This window comes from Rhynchophorus ferrugineus, unplaced genomic scaffold (assembly GCF_030347505.1).
Source record: "Rhynchophorus ferrugineus isolate W39M unplaced genomic scaffold, kcgeb_rfMv2 rfM8, whole genome shotgun sequence".
Classification (NCBI taxonomy): domain Eukaryota; kingdom Metazoa; phylum Arthropoda; class Insecta; order Coleoptera; family Curculionidae; genus Rhynchophorus; species Rhynchophorus ferrugineus.
This window is the reverse complement of record NW_027472587.1, coordinates 11347795-11367746: the sequence shown is the minus strand read 5'-3', so window position 1 is coordinate 11367746 and position 19952 is coordinate 11347795. Positions and strand designations below refer to the sequence as shown.

At 33.6% G+C, this 19952-nt stretch overlaps 1 protein-coding gene across 33 annotated transcripts in view; it reads right to left on the bottom strand.

Annotated features, from left to right (window-relative positions):
• Positions 1–19952, bottom strand: part of PIP5K59B (Phosphatidylinositol 4-phosphate 5-kinase 59B) — a 46922-nt gene that overhangs the window by 14818 nt on the left and 12152 nt on the right. For all 33 annotated transcript variants that reach the window (XR_013006815.1, XR_013006816.1, XM_076411500.1 and 30 more), the window contains exon 3: positions 9156–9312. Coding sequence is in view for 31 of the 33 variants with exons in the window: in XM_076411500.1 (XP_076267615.1) it covers positions 9156–9312 (157 nt within the window). In the remaining 2 variants the exon portion in view is untranslated. The remainder of the gene's footprint in view (positions 1–9155; positions 9313–19952) is intronic.

Here is a 19952-nt window from a genome sequence, read left to right as displayed (position 1 = left end):
TAAGACAGAACAATTTTAAACGAATACTAAACCTTATACTTAAATCTTGTTAATCAGCTAAAATTCACAAGAAGAGGTTTGAAGAAGAAACCAAATTCACCAGGATAACGCACATGAACACAAGGTCGCCCTGGCCATACGAAAGCTACGGGATTTGGGGTACGATTTTATCGGTCATCGCCCCTATTCCTCTGATTTGGCACCCTCAGACTTCCACCAGTTCTAAAACTTTAAGAAAATTGTTACTGGGAAACGTTTCGCATCCAATGATGAAGTTATGAAGTAGATGAATATTTGTTTTATCACACAACTATTATGGTCCTGGCTACGGACCTAAAGAACCGCTGACGTCGAGATAGTCGTTGGGTTTGTTAAAAACCCTCAGAAGCAAATTAATTATCAAGAGAAAAAGACAAGTTAATGTTGAATTAGCAATTGTTCCGCAGTTACTCGAAACGAAAGTAGTAAAATGGAGTTCGGGCAAAGGTAGTTGTAGCTGTAAGATCACAAAAGGTGTATTGAAGGTCTTCAAAGATCCATAAACTATTACCAGCAAGAAACATCTCTAGACAAGATTCCCAGCACAAGCAGCACAGTTCAGGGTGTAAGGTCACCAGAGCAGGATTGCAGTAGTTTAGTTTCTAATTCGTAAACGATTGAAATTAGGAGTTACCAAGACAAACTGGCTGATAAAGATACAGACGACACTGAAAAATAATTTTACAACTACAAGCTGCCCAGACAGGACAATAGCCACGTACATCCCTGTGGTCGTTTATTTACCAAGGAGGTGTTATATTATGTAATTGTTACGGCTCTAGCTATGGACTCGAGGAATCGCAACCATGTGTTTAAGGGTGAATGGTCCCTTCTTTCAATAAAATAAAATAGAATAATTTAAAAAAGTAGAACAATAGTTTTTGTGTTTTGAACTCCTTTTTATGTCATAACTTATTTTCTAACAGCCTCCCAGATCAAGCGTGTTGAAGTCAAAGAAGAGAGTGTGGAAAATGTTAAATATATGATTCACGTCCATACAAGAGCCAAGGCCTAGCATGTAGAACAGAAGAACATTAAGTTGAGGGCGTTGTAGATCGTCTCGAAGCTGTTCAAAAATTATGCAAAAGACCAGCGATGTGTGTATAATTAATACCCGTCCCGAATCATTAATGATTCGTAATAGAACATTGCCTGACCGAGCATTTTTCACATCACCCTCATAGCTAGCAAAAGATTCGAGTTCTCGGCATTTATTTCGTCGGCACCATAAACCAAAGCGCCAGCAAGCGAAGGTTAAATTATCAAGTACTACTTTATATACTTTCCACACAACGAACAAAGTGAGTTCAGCACCGTTTTAGCGACGGACAAAAGTCGAATTATAGCGGCGGATAATTGCCAATACATACTAAATTAATTCAGCTTCGGAAACCGGTCTTCTGACGTCGTCGAAACCGATAATTAATCGGAAAACACACAGCTCGACAAGGAACCAGATGACTCAACGGGCTGCACCCCTGGTCACGTGAGTCAATCAACTTACCGATCTGTATTTTTTTACTGAGATGAGACTGTTCCTTGACCAAACTCAGGCACGATACGCTATTCGAGATGTAACTTTTAAAAGGCATTGGGGCCTGCGAACTGTTCTAACCGCGATCGGCGATATCATCAGGTGTGCGCCACGACCGACTGTCAGGATTATCACACAATCAGGATTATTAAAAATCACAACTGTGCGTAACTATAAGATAAGGTGTAACACCATACACCTGTGCGATAGCGTGGGAGGAGGGGGGTTGTGGGAATTGTCTCAATTAATGTTATCGTCTTTTATCAAAGCCAGCTAAAAAGCTTTGTGGGAGATTTTTGTTTTAAATTACAACTTACATTAGATATTACTAGTACAATCTTAATTTGCAATTTTATTAGCCGACTTCGAAAAAGGAGGAGGTTCTGTGATCGGCTGTATATATACTTTTTGAATGTATGTTCGCCGATTTCTTCGTCAATTGTGGACCGATTTTCAAAATCCTCTTTTTATTCGAAAGAGTGCTGTTCCGAGGTGGTCCCATTGGAACCAAGTCAAGATCTGATGGGAGGAAGGGGGGTATATCGAAGAAAGCCTTCAAATTTTAAAGGCAAGTACACAGTTTTCATTTATTTTTTATCTAAAATAATCAGATACATGTGTATAATGTTATTGCTGAGCTGATGTGACGGAAAATCCGAAATCTTTCAGTGCAAAAGCCATTCAGTTTGTTTTTTAAGCACTAACTATAGCATATAAGACCTCGTAGAAATATTGTAGACAACTGTTTTTAATGGCTAGAGTGTTCAGCTCCCAAACAGGGGTCGCGGGTTCGATTCCTGGCGGGGACAATAACTTTTTGTTGTTCTAGTTTAGTTAGACCATTTGTCAAATCACTTAGGCTAGCTAGCGTACCCTGGGGCTTGAAGCGTTCCTTATTTTCAATAATTGTTTCTTTATTCCTATTTTTCTTCATACGGGTTGCATTTTTTACTTGGCCTACCCATTGTAATACTAAATAAAATAACTGTGTAATTTATTGAGTAAATATCTAACACTAAAAAGAAGAAAATAAAATACTTTTAACAAAAAATTTAACCGACTTCAAAAAATAAATAAGGAACTTACTAAAATGTAAAAAATAATCAAACTTGTTACCGACGTACCGACTTTTTTAAAATCAAAAGAAATATAATAGAATATAATATTTAATATTATAATATTATTTATATTAGAATTATATAATATAATATAATATTTAATTTCCTTCAAGGGTGATACACTGATTACAGCGACCCTCCAACTTTTCGATACCGTTATTGTAATACGATTTCCCCTTTGCTTCAAAATAGGCCTCAGTTTCGGCGATCATCTCTTCATTCGACGAAAATTTCTTCCCAGCGAGCATAGTCATCAATAGCCGCTGGGAGGCAGATCTGGAGAATACGGTGGATGAGGAAGCCAATTCGAAGGATTTTTGCCATCGTTTTCACTGACTTGTAACACGGTGCATTGTCTTGGTGAAGCAGCACTTTCTTTTTCCTCAAATGCGGCCGTTTTCCGCCGATTTCGCCCTTCAAACGGCCTAATAACGCTATGTAATAGTCGTTGTTAATGGTCTTTCCTTTTTCAAGGTAGTCAATGAAAATTATTCCATGTGTATCCCAAAATACAGACGCCATAACCTTGCCAGCCGACTGTTGCGTTTTCCCACGCTTTGGAGCGGGTTCATCGTATACAGTCCATTTGGATGACTGTCGATTGGACTTTGGAGTGAAATGATGGAGCCATGTTTCATCCATTGTCACATATCGACGCAAAAACTCGGGTTTATTTCGCTTGATTATCTTCAAACACTGCTCCGAATGCTCCCGCCTCATCCACTTTGCCGAACTGCTATTTCATTCAATTTCAATTTACGGTCATTCAAAATCATTTTGTGGATTTTTTAAATGTTTTCGTCGGTAACAACCCCTTTTGGGCATCCACTGCATTCACCGTCTTCGGTGCTCATTTCACCACATCCAAACTTAGCATACCAATCCTTAATGGTTGATTTTCCTGGGGCAGTTTCCGGAAACTCGGCATCAAGTCAAGTTTTTGCTTCAACTATATTTTTTCCCTTCAAAAAGCAAAATTTTATCAACATGCGAAATTCCTTTTTATCCATGTTTTTCACAATTATAAAAGTTGCTTCACTCAAAATGCTATAATTCACAAACTAATAATCCGACAGCTGTCAAATACGTACACGCATCTTTTGAGGGTTAGGGCTAACTAAAAAACACATTATTTAATTCTAGTAGCGCCATCTATGTGAAAGGCCGGGGACTTTCCAATTGACCTGATAGCAACCTATATAAAAGGCTTTATAGCTATTTCGGGCAGATAAACTGGTATTTACTGATAAGGAATTGGATAAGATTACCTGACATTCTTATATATGTATAATTATTCAGATATATATTGATATAGGAGTTTAATTTCAAGGTTTGTTTTAGGTATATGCAATACACTTATCAATTTAGATATAGATCGGAATTTACGATACTGAAACTCAAACGATTCACATTTATTATTCAATCACTGATGGCAAGTTACAGCATTGAGTAGCATGTCCCAATGATAATAGTTTCCCTTAATCCTGAACGGAAACGAAAAGATTGTTGAAAAGGGGACAGCTATAAAACAAATTCACGAGTTTTAGGTCTTACAATTTTTTGATCACAGTAGCTTGACTAATAATTAAAAATAACATATCTATGATAACTTATTTCTTGTCGTTGAAGTTGAATAAAGTGATATCTCATTATATAAGATAAGCATTTTATAAAAAAAAATTCTAATACTATAAAAGGAAATAATTTAAAAATAAAAGCTTTGTTAATATTCTGAAAAACCATTAATAATATTTTTTGAAAGATTGGCTCCGTAGGAATAGAATTATTGGAATTTATATTCAGAGATTCTCTTAATGTTTGATCCAACTATTTTTTATCTAGCTCAGTAATGTTTTATTATCCAAATAACAGAAGTAGTTATTCTAACATCTATAAAAATAAATTCGATTGTAATTGATTTTATAACTTTATGCGATGATTTGAAGGTAAAATCTGAAATGAGAATCTGATACTTCTCAAATCTGAAGAATGCTGTTTTACAACTCCTGCAAATATTTGGCGAATACTAGGCATGTACATACATGTATGCATACCAATAGTGCATTCTCTTATTATATTTATTAAAAAACTATGACTTCATTAGGAAAAAAAAGTTTTCAGTGTGAATACGTAACATTCATATTATTTTATTGGTAATAAATATCAATACATTTTATAGCCTTTTAAATTTAACTGTTACTATTAATATAGTCGACTGGCTCAAACACAAATTGATAAAATGCATTTTTAATTCAAGGTTATTCTATTTACAATTATCATTCAAACATTTAGTACCCAATAAGACTTAATTTAAAATAAAAAGAAGCCGATGATTTGCGAAAACATAACCCGGTTCAAGTTCAAGTGCAAACATGAAATTAACAATTTGACATCACACCTATAGTCTATTAAAAGTTTTTTTAGTGATGCGTCGTGGATATTTGTTACGTCGAAACATTACAATGTTGCCGCATCGACTCTGAGTTTTAATTCAGTTTGGCTTTGACACACAAAAAAAATTCTAATCTAAATAAAATAATTGAACAAAAATGTTACCAAATATAATTTATTTTAATATTATACTATATTTAAAAACTACAGTTAATTATACAGCCACAATAATTTATACGTAAGAGTTAAAATATCTTATCACTATTGCTTTCAAGAATTTTGCATAGGTCTGAGAGCTGGACGCCGCTCAGTTGTCAGATGTACGCTAAATTATTCAAAATATTAGTTATAATTATTACAATATTAATTGTAAATATCAATTGATAAATTTTAAGTCGCTCCATAATATATCATATTACCTTGTTTGAAAATGCCGAAAACAATAGATATTCAAGGTCACAAATTAATTGCGGCTTTAATAGGTTATTTCGAAAAGGAACGAAATAACGGAGGCCAACTTTTACCGGTAAATTCCGTTAGTGAGGTAATTATTGATGATATTAAATAATATAAGCCCCTACAATTTTATTGAAAACGTTTTTTAGCGGGTTGCTGCCGTGCTAAATATTACTGTTGGGTACTCTTCATAACATCGCTTACAAAATGAAGAATAATACGTTAGATTCACCCAAGAAAACTCGTCTACATACAGAGTGGGTGACGAATCTTGACCATCTTGATATTGGTTCTATTCGAGACCAAATACACGAAATATATAATAACAGTAAGTACATAAACTATTTTATCGATAATCATCATCTCAGAGTTGATGCGGCAACATTGTAATGTTTCGACGTCACAAATATCCACGACGCATTACTAAAAAAACTTTGAATAGACTATATTCAACTACTATTTAACTAAAAATAATAATCCAACAGTCACTACCGCCTTCTACAGAGAATGAGTTACGATGGAGGGGCGTGATCTTGAATTAACAGCTGATAAATTATAAGTTATCATTAAATAAACCATGAATAAATAAATAAATATCAATAATGTTCGGCAAAACCGTTTTTATCGATTTTGTACAACAAATATTATGTTGTTCAAAAAATAAAATGATTGAAAATGAATTTTTAGTTCTGCTGTTGATGGCTAGATGGCTCTTTGCTACCTTATTGAACGACACTCATTAGGAAATTTTAGGTTATGTTAATGATAAATAAATGTTCTGTTTGTTCAACGAAACTTTATTCTAGTGAATTAATAAATGCGTTTTCTGGTTCCAGGTCTTGACAATTATATAATTCTTTTATAATATTCTACATTGTCGTGAGATATAAAATAGACAACTTTTATAATAGAGATCTACAAGTCTTAGAAAGTTAGTGAGTTCGACTTATTCACTTGGGCGATATAATTGAAATGTAAATTTAGAATAGTTTATAAATGACATGACACAACAAAGATGATCGTTTCGTTGGAAAACGTTATAATTATTTCCTTCTACTAATCATTCATTTCCGTTTAGCTGCAATTATATTTCTATTAAAACTGACTGGTTTTTTTTTCAGTTGGTTTAAAGGAGACTAAAATTCAACAACAAAAAAGGATTTTTCCTGAACCAAAATTGTATAAAACACGTTAAACACGAACTTTGCCAAACTATTTATGTAACGGTTAAAGTACTAGAGTGAATGCTTCATTGTTGCGTTAATTAATGTTCTATACACGACCTTTCTCGCTCTAGTAAAACTATTTGTTTTCGTTGGTCTGTTTGCTTGTTGGTTTGTTTGTTTAAATTAGCCATTATATTTATTTATTATTAGTATTTTCGATCATTGAAGAAAATATTTTGTTTAATATTTAACTTAAAAACTGTAAAAAAGGCGGAATAATATTGGTTTATAATATGTGTACATAAAAGTTCAGAGAAACATCACTCGATGTGCTTTATGGGAGCATACCCCATTAAAATAACTGCCCATTGATTGTGGATTTAAGATAACATATTGTATGTATATTATATTCTTCAAATATACGGATAATTTACGAGAACTGGCAACGTGGCAACATCAAAATATTCGAAATTACTTTTTCAAGAGCCCTTTTATTACTGATTTTATTAATTTGATTGTGTGATCGTCGATTAACTAAAATATTTAAAAGCTGGTGGATATCTGGTTAGAGTGCGGGCAATATTTTAGCCGAAATTTTAGGATACAAGAACTTGTACATAATTGGCGTCACATTCATTAATAATGAAGCAGAAACATATTCCAATGATACTGTTTCATAACTGTAGCTGAATACTTGAATCCTGAGTGAAAATAAGGAGGTTAAAGAGTCGTGAGAAGCGGATACTTTGGATCCGAAGCCAGTTAAGATTCAAAAATAGACTAGAAGAGTGACAGTATTAGTTTTTCAGAATTTAGAGGAAATTTTGGTCATCCTTTACCTCTGTACCAGCAAGACAATAAACTCGAAATGTTATTGTAACATTTTGGAATTGCTCTGTGTCAAAATCCATAAAAAAAGGTTTACCGAAGAAAAAAATCCTTTCTCGACCAAGGAAACGTACAACAACAAGATCAAAATCAGTGTATTAAAATACAAATTGTTACTAAATCCATTCTGTTTTTATTATCTGGATTTAACTCCCCCTGAGTTCGGACCACCCTCACCCTCTCGCTTATTTTGCATTTAGCAAAACTTTAAATTAGTGAATGACAAATATTACTGGATAACAGGTCCGATATTGAAATATAATTGAAAAGTCCCCGGCCTGACACATAGATGGTGCTACTAGAATTAAATACATATGTTTTTTAGTTATACTTAACCCTCAAAAGATGCGTGTATAAATTTGACAGCTGTCGGATAATTAGTTTGTGAATTATAGCATTTTGAGTGAAGCAACTTTTGTTATTGTGAAAAAAATGGATTAAAAGGAATTTCGCCTGTTAATAAAATAGTATTTTTTGAAGGGAAAAAATATAGCAAAGTTGAAGCACAAACTTGGCTTGATGTCATGTTTCCGGACACTGCTCCAGGACCATCAACCATCAAGGATTGGTATGCTAAGTTTAGACGTGGTGAAATGAGCACCGAAGACGGTGAACGCAGTGAACGCCCAAAAGAAGTTGTCACCGACAAAAACATTTAAAAAATCCACAAAATGATTTTGAATGACCGTAAATTGAAATTGAATGAACTAGCGCAGACACTTTAAAGATATCAACTGAACGTGTACATCATATATCATTCACGAATATTTGGGTATGAGAAAGCTCTGTGTAAAGTGGGTGCCGCGCGAGCTCACTTATGTCCAAAAACAACGACGAGTTGATGATTCGGAGCAGTGTTTGAAGATGATCAAGCGTAATAAACCCGAGTTTTTGCGTCAATATGTGACAATAGATGAAACATAGCTCCATCATTTCATTCCGAAGTCCAAGTCGGCTGGCAAGGTTATGACGTGTGTATTTTGGGATGCGCATGGAATAATTTTCCTTGACTACCTTGAAAAAGGAAGGACCATCAACAGCGACTATTACATAGCGTTATTGGATCATTTGAAGGACGAAATCGCCGAAAAGCGGCCGCATTAAAAAAAAAGAAAGTGCTGCTTCACTTAGACAATGCACCATGTGACAAGTCATTGAAAACGATAGCAAAAATCCATGAATTGGGCTTCAAATTGCTTCTGAATCCACCGTATTCTCCAGATCTGGCCCCAGCGACTATTTCCTGCTCTCAGATCTCAAAAGAATGTTCGCTGGGATGAAATTTTCGTCGAATGAAGAGATGACTGCCGAAACAAAAATGGTATCGAAAAGTTGGATGATCGCAATAATCAGTGTATCATCCTTGAGGGGAATTATGTTGAATAAAAAAAACTAATATTGAAAAAAATGTGTTTTACTATGGTAGGCCGGGGACTTTTTAATTTACCCTTTAATTTACTATATTCTTAGATGTTAATAATCGAACGACAAAACTAATAAGAATGAACAACTAACTTGATCGAAAACGACGGTAGTAATTAAATTTCAAGGTTAAACTCTTACCCAGTTGTATCGAACCCATGATTTGGGTGGTCTGGATCTTCTTGTAGGTGATCTCGCCGCCAACTCCGACTCTTCGATGGCCGATCTTCCTTTCTCTGTCCTTCTCTCTCTCGGCTCTCGTTTTGGCGGCATTTGATATGGATTTCTGATCGCCGGCCTGTAAAAAAAACACGAAGAGGATCGTAAACTTTGATTCAAAACAGCAATCTCGTATGTGCGTTTCTCATTATGACGGGAGATGACCGTGTTTGCTTAAGGGTAATGTGCGAAATCGACGCCGACCTCGATTATACGTCGACGTTACCCAATTTTTCGATTCCATTGTTAAATTTACAATGAAGCTCTACGACAGGTTGGTGTAGGTTAGACCATGTTCGGTCGCATCAATATCATTAGGAAAAATAATGAAGTTATTCCGTAATAGATATTACAAATAATATCTATATATTTTATTACCGAACTTATTATATTCTGTTAATTTTTTTACTTACATCAGTTAACAAACATTGGACAATTGACCAGCTGCATAGAATAACGCACGTAATTGAAAAAGGCTATGAGGGTAAAAAGGTATGTTCAGATATATTCTTAGATGCAGCACCAGTCTGACAGTATGGCAAGACGGCTTGTTAAAAAGTTACATAAAATGTTACCGAAACAACACACTGAACTATTGAAATATTGCATTGCAGCCAGAATGTTCAGTCAAGAGGAAGTCTGTTCAGAGTCAAACAAGAGGAAGTCTGCTCTGCAATAAAAAAAGCTAAAGGAAGGAAGTCTACTGGGGCCAATTATTTACCTACTGTACACATATGATATACCACAAAAGGAAAATATCACGATAGCTAAATTTACTAATGATAGTGCCATTCTTGCTGTCGGACACAATAGCGAAGAAGCCACACGAAAATTACAACAAGCAAGTGACAATATAAATAATTCGAACCGAATTTGGAAAATAAAAATTCACGAAAGTAAATCTGTGTATGTGCAGTTTACGTATAATCAGACCGCACAAGCAAAACAATAACAATAAATAAGCATTCCATATAGCAACAACGCTAACTATCTCGCAAGGAACATATAAAAAAGAAAAGGAAACAAATTATTTTAATTAAATTAAAATATAGGAAAATGTATTAATTAATTGGAAGAAAATCACAATTATCAGTACATAATAAATTGCTATTATATAAGCAAATACTGAAACCTATATGGCCATATGGAGTTCAATTATGGGGATGTCCTACAAAGAGTAACATAAAGAAAATACTAATTTTTCAGAACAAAGTCCTGAAAGGTATAGTGGGCGCACCCAAATACTATAGGACTGATTACCTACATAGAGACCTTCAGATACCCACAGTCAGTCAAGAAATCAAGAGAATTGCAAGGAGACATGAAAACAGACTTCATTCTCATGTCAATATCGAAGTAATACAACTCTTGGATAATACCAGAAGAGGACACAGACTCAAAAGAATCAAACCATTTGATCTTACGTAGAGTAGTGTAGTGAGGTGCATTTAATAAAAAAGCAGCAGTGTTAATACATTAACATTATTATACTAGAGACTAAGATAGGGCCTATGAGTCCTTCTGAATATATACCTAGATTTAAGTTATTATAAACATTAGTAACAATGTAATAAATAAATTTAAAAAAATATTTCACTTTAAAACAGCATTTATTGAAATAAATTGATAAAATATATATTAATCATATATTTTCCATCACTTTTTGTCAACTTTTTCCATTTTTCTGACAACATGGCGCTATCATATAGAAAGAACAATGTTAGTTTGGTAGCGATATAATCGCTGACACCGTCTGCCAGCCAAGCCATGTTACTTCGATCTGAACAAATGGTAATCAGAAGGCGCTGTTTGGCGAGGAGGTTGGTTGAGGCAGGACTTTCATTCGACTTGTATTAGTGTGTTCTTCACAACTCTTCCAATGGGATTTTGAGCGTTATCATGTCAGAACCCTCTACTATCCCAAATATTCAAGAGTTCCGCAAGATAGTGTATTGTCCAGTACTGTATCTTCACAAAAATAACTACTGTGGCAACATATGAAGACGACACAGCAATCTTAGCATCCCATGAAGATCCAGTCACAGCATCAATAAACCTACAAACCCACCTGGAGCAAATACAATTATGGTTGAAGACATGGCATATTAAAGTCAATGAAACAAAATCCACGCATATAATGTTTACACTGCGTAGAAGAACATGTCCACCAGTGAATATCAATCATCGTCAACTCCCCCAAGCAGAGCATATTAAATATCTTGGTATGCACTTAGATCGACGCCTAACCCGGAAGAAGCACATACTCTCTAAATGGAAACAACTTGGACTCAAATTATATCAAATGTATTGGCTCATCGGGCGCAAATCCAAGTTATCATTAGATCACAAGGTATTGCTGTATCAGTCTATACTCAAGCCCATTTGGACACATGGAATCCAACTATGAGGTACCGCTAGCAAATCTAATATATCCATCATTCAACGGTTCCAAAATGTTGTTCCAAGGTGTTGCGTGACATTGTTGATGCTCCGTACTATAGTTCAAATAAAGTGCTACAACGCGATATTCCTCTAGAACCTATAACGAGTGTAATTTAACGTGTTTGTGTGAAGTACTTCGAAAGAGTGTCAGTGCATCCCAATGTACTCGCTAGTCAGCTAAATATGCGACGTGATAGTGAAGTGCGTAGACTAAAACGTTTAACAGCACCTGATATAACTACTGGACATATGTAAACTTTAGAATAAGCTTTAGAATAAGACTAATTAATTAAGAGAATATTTTATACAGAAGATTGCTTAATGAAGTGATTTTCTACATGCCATGTATATATAATATAGACATAAGAAATCTTATTGCCAATAGGGCAGATTGTGGAATCACGAAGAGTAATAAAAAAATAGTATTGTCCCATATAGAAGACTTTGATTCTACTAATTCAATTAGTGCCCGCCGACATTTCGGTGCCGACAACGACACGATACCGACATATCGGCGAGTGTGAAAGGGATCCATTTGTTTACGTGAGATTGCGGGTCCACTGATATTGATGTCATGTCGGTGCCGGCAGATGTGAAAACGCTCACTAACTCAATGATATCAATAATGTTAAATTTTCGAATTTGTATTAATATTATAAGCATTCCTATTAAATTTAAGTTATGTACTTCATATTTTCACCAATAGATATAGGTGATCAAAATACAAACAGGCACCTAATAATTAAGGAATTACATTAATTTAATAACTATGATTAAGGCGTTATGAATAATGTAAATGCTGAAAACTAAGCTATATAATCCTAATAATTACAAATAATGATCCGGAAAATGGTATTAGATGTTTTATAGAAAGATATAACACATCTTGCCAAAACATTAAGAAATTAAATAATTTCAATTAAATGTTACGACATTACCTAATCCACCTAATCGTAATTTCAAAATTCGAATCATAATTCGAATTTAAATAACATATAACGGCAATAAAATATATATTTCGCAATATTCTTTGAACCAGAAAATTAGAAAATAAGCTAATTCAGAATTCCTTAATATCATGAATAAAATGCATCACATACACTTCAATGTACCTTAGAAGACTGTACGGTATAGAAACCGGCGCAATTTTACCGCAAAAAAAAAACAGAACTAAAGAAATATTCGTCCAAAAATAGTCTACACCGCACTAATTAATAGATAAGTATATTTTAAATTTAATTAATATAGTTTGGAGACATTTAACACCTAATATTATATAGTATCTGTGTTTTTTTTGTCCCTTACAGGCTTTGTAAACTTTTTTGTCTCTTGTGGGGCTTGAAAAAAATCAATAAGTTCGGCGAAACAAGTTTTGTTATTCTATGAAGACAACATTTTTGATTTCTAATTAATGGTTTGTACATGTATTGTGGCTATTCCTTAAATAAAAATTCTTCACCAAAAATAATGATATGTGTGTTGACAAAGTTGGGAGCTGTTTTGGGTAGTAATCTTTCGCAATTTGTGTAACTTCTGGAGTGCTTAGTAAGCAATATAGACTGGTTACTAGGTTACATCACTGCGATGTTTAACTCATTCGGATCACCAACAGGTCACAGAATTGTTGAAAGAAAAAATGAGAATGCTTTGAACATCAAAGTATAAGAACAATTGTCCCTAGATCTTTTCAACCATTACATTTCCCTTTCTAAAAAAGTAACGAAGAATACTATTCGCTAGTTTTCTACATAAAATAATAATTATCCATGTAGTATTATTGAGTTATTCAACGTATAGAGATGCTTATTCTGGAACGCTTAAAATTGTATTTTCAACATTCCGTTGAAAAGAAATCTGCTGCCGAAGTCCATCAAACACTTTTAATGTTGCTCCGTCACATCCCAATTGTCGGTTTTGGTTTCAGAAATGTAAAAATGGTAATTTTGACATCCGTACAAAGAATGGTCTGTTGGACCAAAAAGTTCGCAAACAATAAATTACAAGACTAATTGGACGAAAATCCAGCTTTTTCCAGCGGCCAGAACTTTCAGATATTTTAATAGTCTCGGATAGGGTTTCGAAATGCTGAAGAATTGCGAAAATTGATCGATGGTTGGATCGCCACCAAACCAATATAGTTCTTTGGACACGGTATAGCCATATTGTACCAATTTCAAAGCGATATGTACCTGTTTAACGTGAAAATGTGATCAGAATGTACGTACCTAATAGATTCGGGCAAAAAATAATTTTGGTCCAATCGACAGTCATCCAAGTGGACTGCATACGATGAACTCGCTCCAAAGCGTGGTAAAACGCTCAGTAGGCCTTGCGAGGTTATGACGTCTATATTTTGGGATGCGCATGGAATAATTTTCATTGACTTCCTTGAAATAGGAAGGACCATCAACAGCGACTATTACATAGAGTTATTGGACCGTTTGAAGGATAAAATCGCTGAAAAACGCCCGCATTTGAAGAAAAAGAAAGTGCTGCTCCACGAAGACAATGCCAACCGTGTCACAAGCCAGTGAAAACTATGGCAAAAATCCATGAATTGGGCTTCGAATTGCCCATCTATCCCCCATTCTCCAGATCTGGCCCCCAGCGATTATTTCCTATTCGCAGATATCAAAATAATGCTCGCTGGGAAGAAATTTTCATCGAATGAAGAGATGATCGCCGAAACTGAGGCCTCTTTTGAAGCAAAGATCAAATCCTACTACAAAAATGGTATCGAAAAGTTGGAGGGTCCCTATAATCAGTGTATCACCCTTGAAGGGAATTATGTTGAATAAAAAAAACTAATTTTGCCAAAAAAATGTGTTTTACTATGGTAAGCCGGGGACTTTTCAATTGACCTGTTATATTAGTGGTAAGTAAGTTATATCGATTTTTAAACAGATTTTTTAATGCGATTTTTATTTTAGAATTTCTTGGGTTTATTACATTTTTAAATGTAACAATAACTTCGTTCTATATCACAAACACTGGCCTCGCAACTGATACCAAATCAAATTAAACGTTAATATAACGTGTCCCACAAGGACTGTCACGTTGACCTTGTTGGTCATTACTAATTCACAAGGACGCTCCTTTTATTTCACAATTTTATGATCAGGCAAATGACGATTTCGTCGACGCACGTCAGTTGACATACAGCATCCAGTACTCACTGAAGCAAAATTTGTCCTTTAGCAAACCATTCAGGTTCACCATTAAAGTAGACAAAAATATTACAAGATAATGAACCTTCTAGTCCAAAGCTTAATGAAATTACTTTGATAAGATTCAATACAGAAAACGTTACTTAATTCCATATTGTGTTTTTAGCGTTTATCGTGATAAATATTATGGATATTTTGACATAATTATTGATCTCTTTAGGGGGAATAAAAATATATAACAAAATACTTACATATAAGTAAATTTAAACACTAGAGCTGAACACTCTTAAATACCAATATTAAATATTCAATATTAATTTAAAAACGCCTGTTATAAAGAAAAACCGAATTACAGAGCACATATTTTCACTTGACGAAACCCAGTCGACGACTGGATCGCCTTTTCATTAGATAAATCAGATTAATATTGTCGTTTTAGAACACGACAAGTCATTTAGTAAGCTTCATCAGTCATTAAAATAAAATTATAGTTAAACTGAGTTTTGAAACTGATATTACTGAATACCATATGTACCCAAAATGTTACAAAAATTACATTGTTAATTGTTACTACATAAATGTTAAAATTATATTCACATTTCCATATTTTTTTTTAATTTAAAAAACTAACACAGATAGGTTACGATTTATTAAAATTAAATCTTAGTCTACCATTTGTAGCGAGCTTAAGACATGTCGAATTTTACATAGTGGTATAACGGTCTACAAAATACCCAGAAATATATTTCCAAATGTTGAACACGGGCGGGGTGCCAGCAGCGCCAACTAGAACCCGATAACGAATAGTTGGCAACCCCGAGACGTTTATCCGGGATGTTATTGAAGGGTATTTCCAGCATTCAGTAACCGACCATCGTTTGGTTTAGACCATTGACTGCCCAAGCCTCGTCTCCAGGTAACACCGCTGCTATCCGTTTTATCTGTTTTGTATTTTTCACATTTTTTATATAGCCAATAAATAACGGTCACATAATGTAAACACCACTGTTTTATTTCGTTTTACCTCCATGCACAGAACCATATCACAAACCCTAGACATTTAAATAAAGTTTTATATATTTAGTACAAATAAAAAAAAATTAATAAATTTTTCCTTAAATTTATATATTTTTATATTTTTTAGTACTTGTTCACAAATTTTATTCATTCTATTTATTAGTTTAAGTCAGTATTCGGAGTCCAGTATCTTCCAGTCGCTTTGTAAGTATTCCAATAACTGTGCTGAGTTTAATTTTTTTTTATTGTTTTACCAAGTTCAACCCATACTAATTCAATAAGAGGGAGGTCTGCCAAATATGATGACCATTTCATTATTTAAAAAATGTTTTAATCTCGCTTTAGAAGTATAGAATAAGTGTCTTAATCAAATCGATTTACTCCGGAAGGAATCGCATTGTTCTAAAGTATTTTCAGATCTTCAGAGCGTTCTTATTCAGTTTTCTACCAATTTTCATAACTGTAGGTATTTTCAAACTTAGGACGATAGTGTGCCTTTAAAAATTAAACACTGTATGTCATAACAAGACATAACATAATAATATCATAACAAGCATAGTTAACATAGTTTTCCAATCAGTCTCAAATAGTATAAACTATTAAGATAATAAAAATTACTTTCCTATATCTTCTACGGAAGTTTCAATCATAAAACAAGAATTTTTTAGCGAAATTTCAACTTCATTCTAAATATTAATAAATATACTATAAGGTCTTCTCCCTTCTTCATTTAAGTCAAACATCGTTCCCTGGATCATTATTTTGAGGTCTCTAAACGGCCAGAAGTCACTAGCGGATAGAAACCCTAACGAATTGATAGTTCCCTTAATATGGCAATTGTTTGCATCCATCTTATAGTGTTTTCAAAATAACAAAAAATTACTGTAATTTTATAGATAAATGACATATTATCGTGATATTATTGTCAGTTGGCCTAGACTCACAAACAAGGCAATGAAGTGTTTCATCGGAAAGCAAACAAAAAAAGTTGTTTATATACTGACTCCTTTAGTTGACAAAGATAGAAAACTGTCTGAAATGTGATATAAGAATGTAGTAGCTAACGATTTATATCACCCTGATTAATCTGTCTAATTCAATCTGAACTCTATAAAACAAAAATTGGACAATTTTTTGAGACCAGAATTGATTAATAGAAAGAATGTTGTCTTCTATCGTGACAACGTTAGGCCTCACACATATTTAGTCGCTCGACAACAATTGAAATAAATTTGCTGGGAGCTTTTGATGCATCCACGTTATAATCCGGACGTTCCTCCATCTGCGAAAGAGTTCTGCGAGAGCTTCTTTCATTGAAAATCACTTGGAATTATGATTTCACCAGAAAAGTGATAGTCATGTGATATGAATTTATATGAACAAGTTTGCTTTGAAAACACTCGAAACTACTTATTTCCCCAATCCCTCATTATTATAAAAGAACATTTCATTTAATCAGTATCAAGTTTCGTGAAACATATTAATAGTAAAAGTAAAAACTAAACTTATTAACAATTGTTCTACGTAAGTTACGTTTTTCACTTGGCAGAAAATTATTGGGTCTTAAAGAACATTCAGGAATCATTATTAATCATATATACATATGAATAGGAAACATATTAATAGTAAAAGTAAAAACTAAACTTATTAACAATTGTTCCACGTAAGTTACGTTTTTCACATGGCAGAAAATTATTGGGTCTTAAAGAACCTTCAGGACTCATTAAAATAAAATTAAATCTAACTACCTTTTGAAACAGACAAGACGATATAAAAATATTTTATCAAGACTTAATCATTAAAAATATATTAACTGATAAGTATGCTTTATATAATATGGAATCTTTTTAATTGAGCCATATTAACACAGGCATTTAAATATATTTACAGGTGTAGTTGCAACCATCACGACCGACTATTTATCTTATAGCTTCCTTTTTATTAATAAACATTGACTCATGTTACTAATAATAATTCATATTACAATACTGTAATACAAATACGTACATATGATATCGTAACATTGTAAAATTAGAGGGAAGTGAACAAGATGTAGTATATGATTGGTTAGTTTATTTCTATTTAGCTGGTTATGTTTGACGTTAATATTGTTTGCATGTTTGTATTTTGTTGAGAAGTAAATTTAGCTAAGTAATAATAGTATTTTAAGACGAATAATGGAATTAAGAGTGTTGAAATACTTCACTCAAAATAAAATCAAACTTGTATCAATAGATATTTGTTATGTTACTCAGATTTACTAATATACCTTTCCTATTGACTAAATAACTTAATGATAATGAAAGATACAAAACAAAGTTGATGCCAAATATGATATATTTCAATATACATTCAATTATGTATATTCATATATTATTGATGAATTTCCTTTACATTTTTGGTTTTTTGACACCACCAATATGCATCAAAAGTAACTTGTGGTACAAGGGAAAGGTGAAAAAGTATAGTGGTTGAACAAATTGACTAGAGATTAAAAAATACAGCTTAATAGCTGACAATCCGTCTTGAGGGTCGCCCAATTCCTCAAGCCGGATTCTGCTGAAATACCATCTCGATGCCAAGTTAAATTGGACAAACAGCAGAATAGAACAGATTCAAAACCAAAGAACTATACTGGTTAGTCGGAAGATACTTCCAACTTAATCTAAGATCAAAAATATTTATCAGTCAATCATGTAAAGCCTATTTGGACTTGAAACATCAAACCGACTAGTAATTCCATGTTGTCAAAATAAGTCCTTCGATTAATACTTATCGTTACATAACTAACGAAGAATTGTACGATGGCCTAGAAATCAAAAATCAGTACTAACCTATAAAATAAAGCTGTTCAAATTTCATGGTATTCTACCCGTAAGATTATGAGTTATTATGCTAAGAGTGCCATTACTTTTGTTATTTTCAAAAAAATGGAACAAAAATAATTTTGTGTTTTAATTTTACACTGATTCTTGATGGGACAAAATGCATTCAAGTGAAGCAGTGGCTTGAAAAGTATTATAAGGACACCGCTCCATCAGAAACAACAATAAATCGTTGGTTTGCTGACTTCAAACGTGGTCGTAGAGACACCGATGATGCAGAACGCAGTGGACGTCTAAAAGAGGAGATTACACCAGAGAACAACAACAAAAAAATCGCAAAATCGTTTTGAATAACCGAAAAGTGAAGTTGCGTGAGTTAAATCATCGTACAACATCGTAAAGATATTAAAAGAACGTGTTGCTTTTATATTGCAAGGGCATTTGACTATAAAAAAAACTATATAAAGTATATGACTATATAAAGCTCTGTTCAAAGTGGGTGGCGCGTTTGCTCACTGTTGACCAAAAACAAGAACATGTTGATGATTCTGAGCAGTGTTTGGTCATTTTTAAACGTAACAAATCGGAATTTTTGCATCGATATGTGACAATGGATGAAACATGGATCCATCACTTCACTCCGGTATCAAAACGGTCGTCATCTGAGTGGAGAGCAACTGGTGACAGGTCTATTTTGAGGCAAAAGATAAATCGTTCTTCAAAAGGGGTACTGAAATATAAGAGCGGCACTGGAACGATTGTGCGGCTCTTGATGAAGATTACGTTTGATGAATACAGCCAATTTTGAACAAAAAAAGCGTTTTCCTTGTTATGCACGGGATTTTTCAGCCCATGTGTTAAGATGTAATAAAAAAACCTATGGATAAACTCTTCAGTCAGTCTTCGATTTTTGCAAAATCAATAATTTTCAAGCAAAAATAATGGATTTCTCTTTAGTACACTTATTATAACTAGAACTAATAGAAATGGTGTGGATAATTAATTAATTTATTATAATTATTATGGTAATTTACCAAAGATACAATGAGAAAATCGTAACTAAAATATTGCCCGAATGTAGATAACGGGGGACGTGGGACGTAAACGATAACCGCAAATTTTTATAGTTGTTATCAGGCTTCTTTGTTGATAATTTCAAGCATTGCGGTTACGTTACGTCGTATAAACACTGTACTGTCTAACATTGACCATATTTCAATTGACACGTAATAATTGTAATAATTGTAATAATAAATGTTTGCACATAC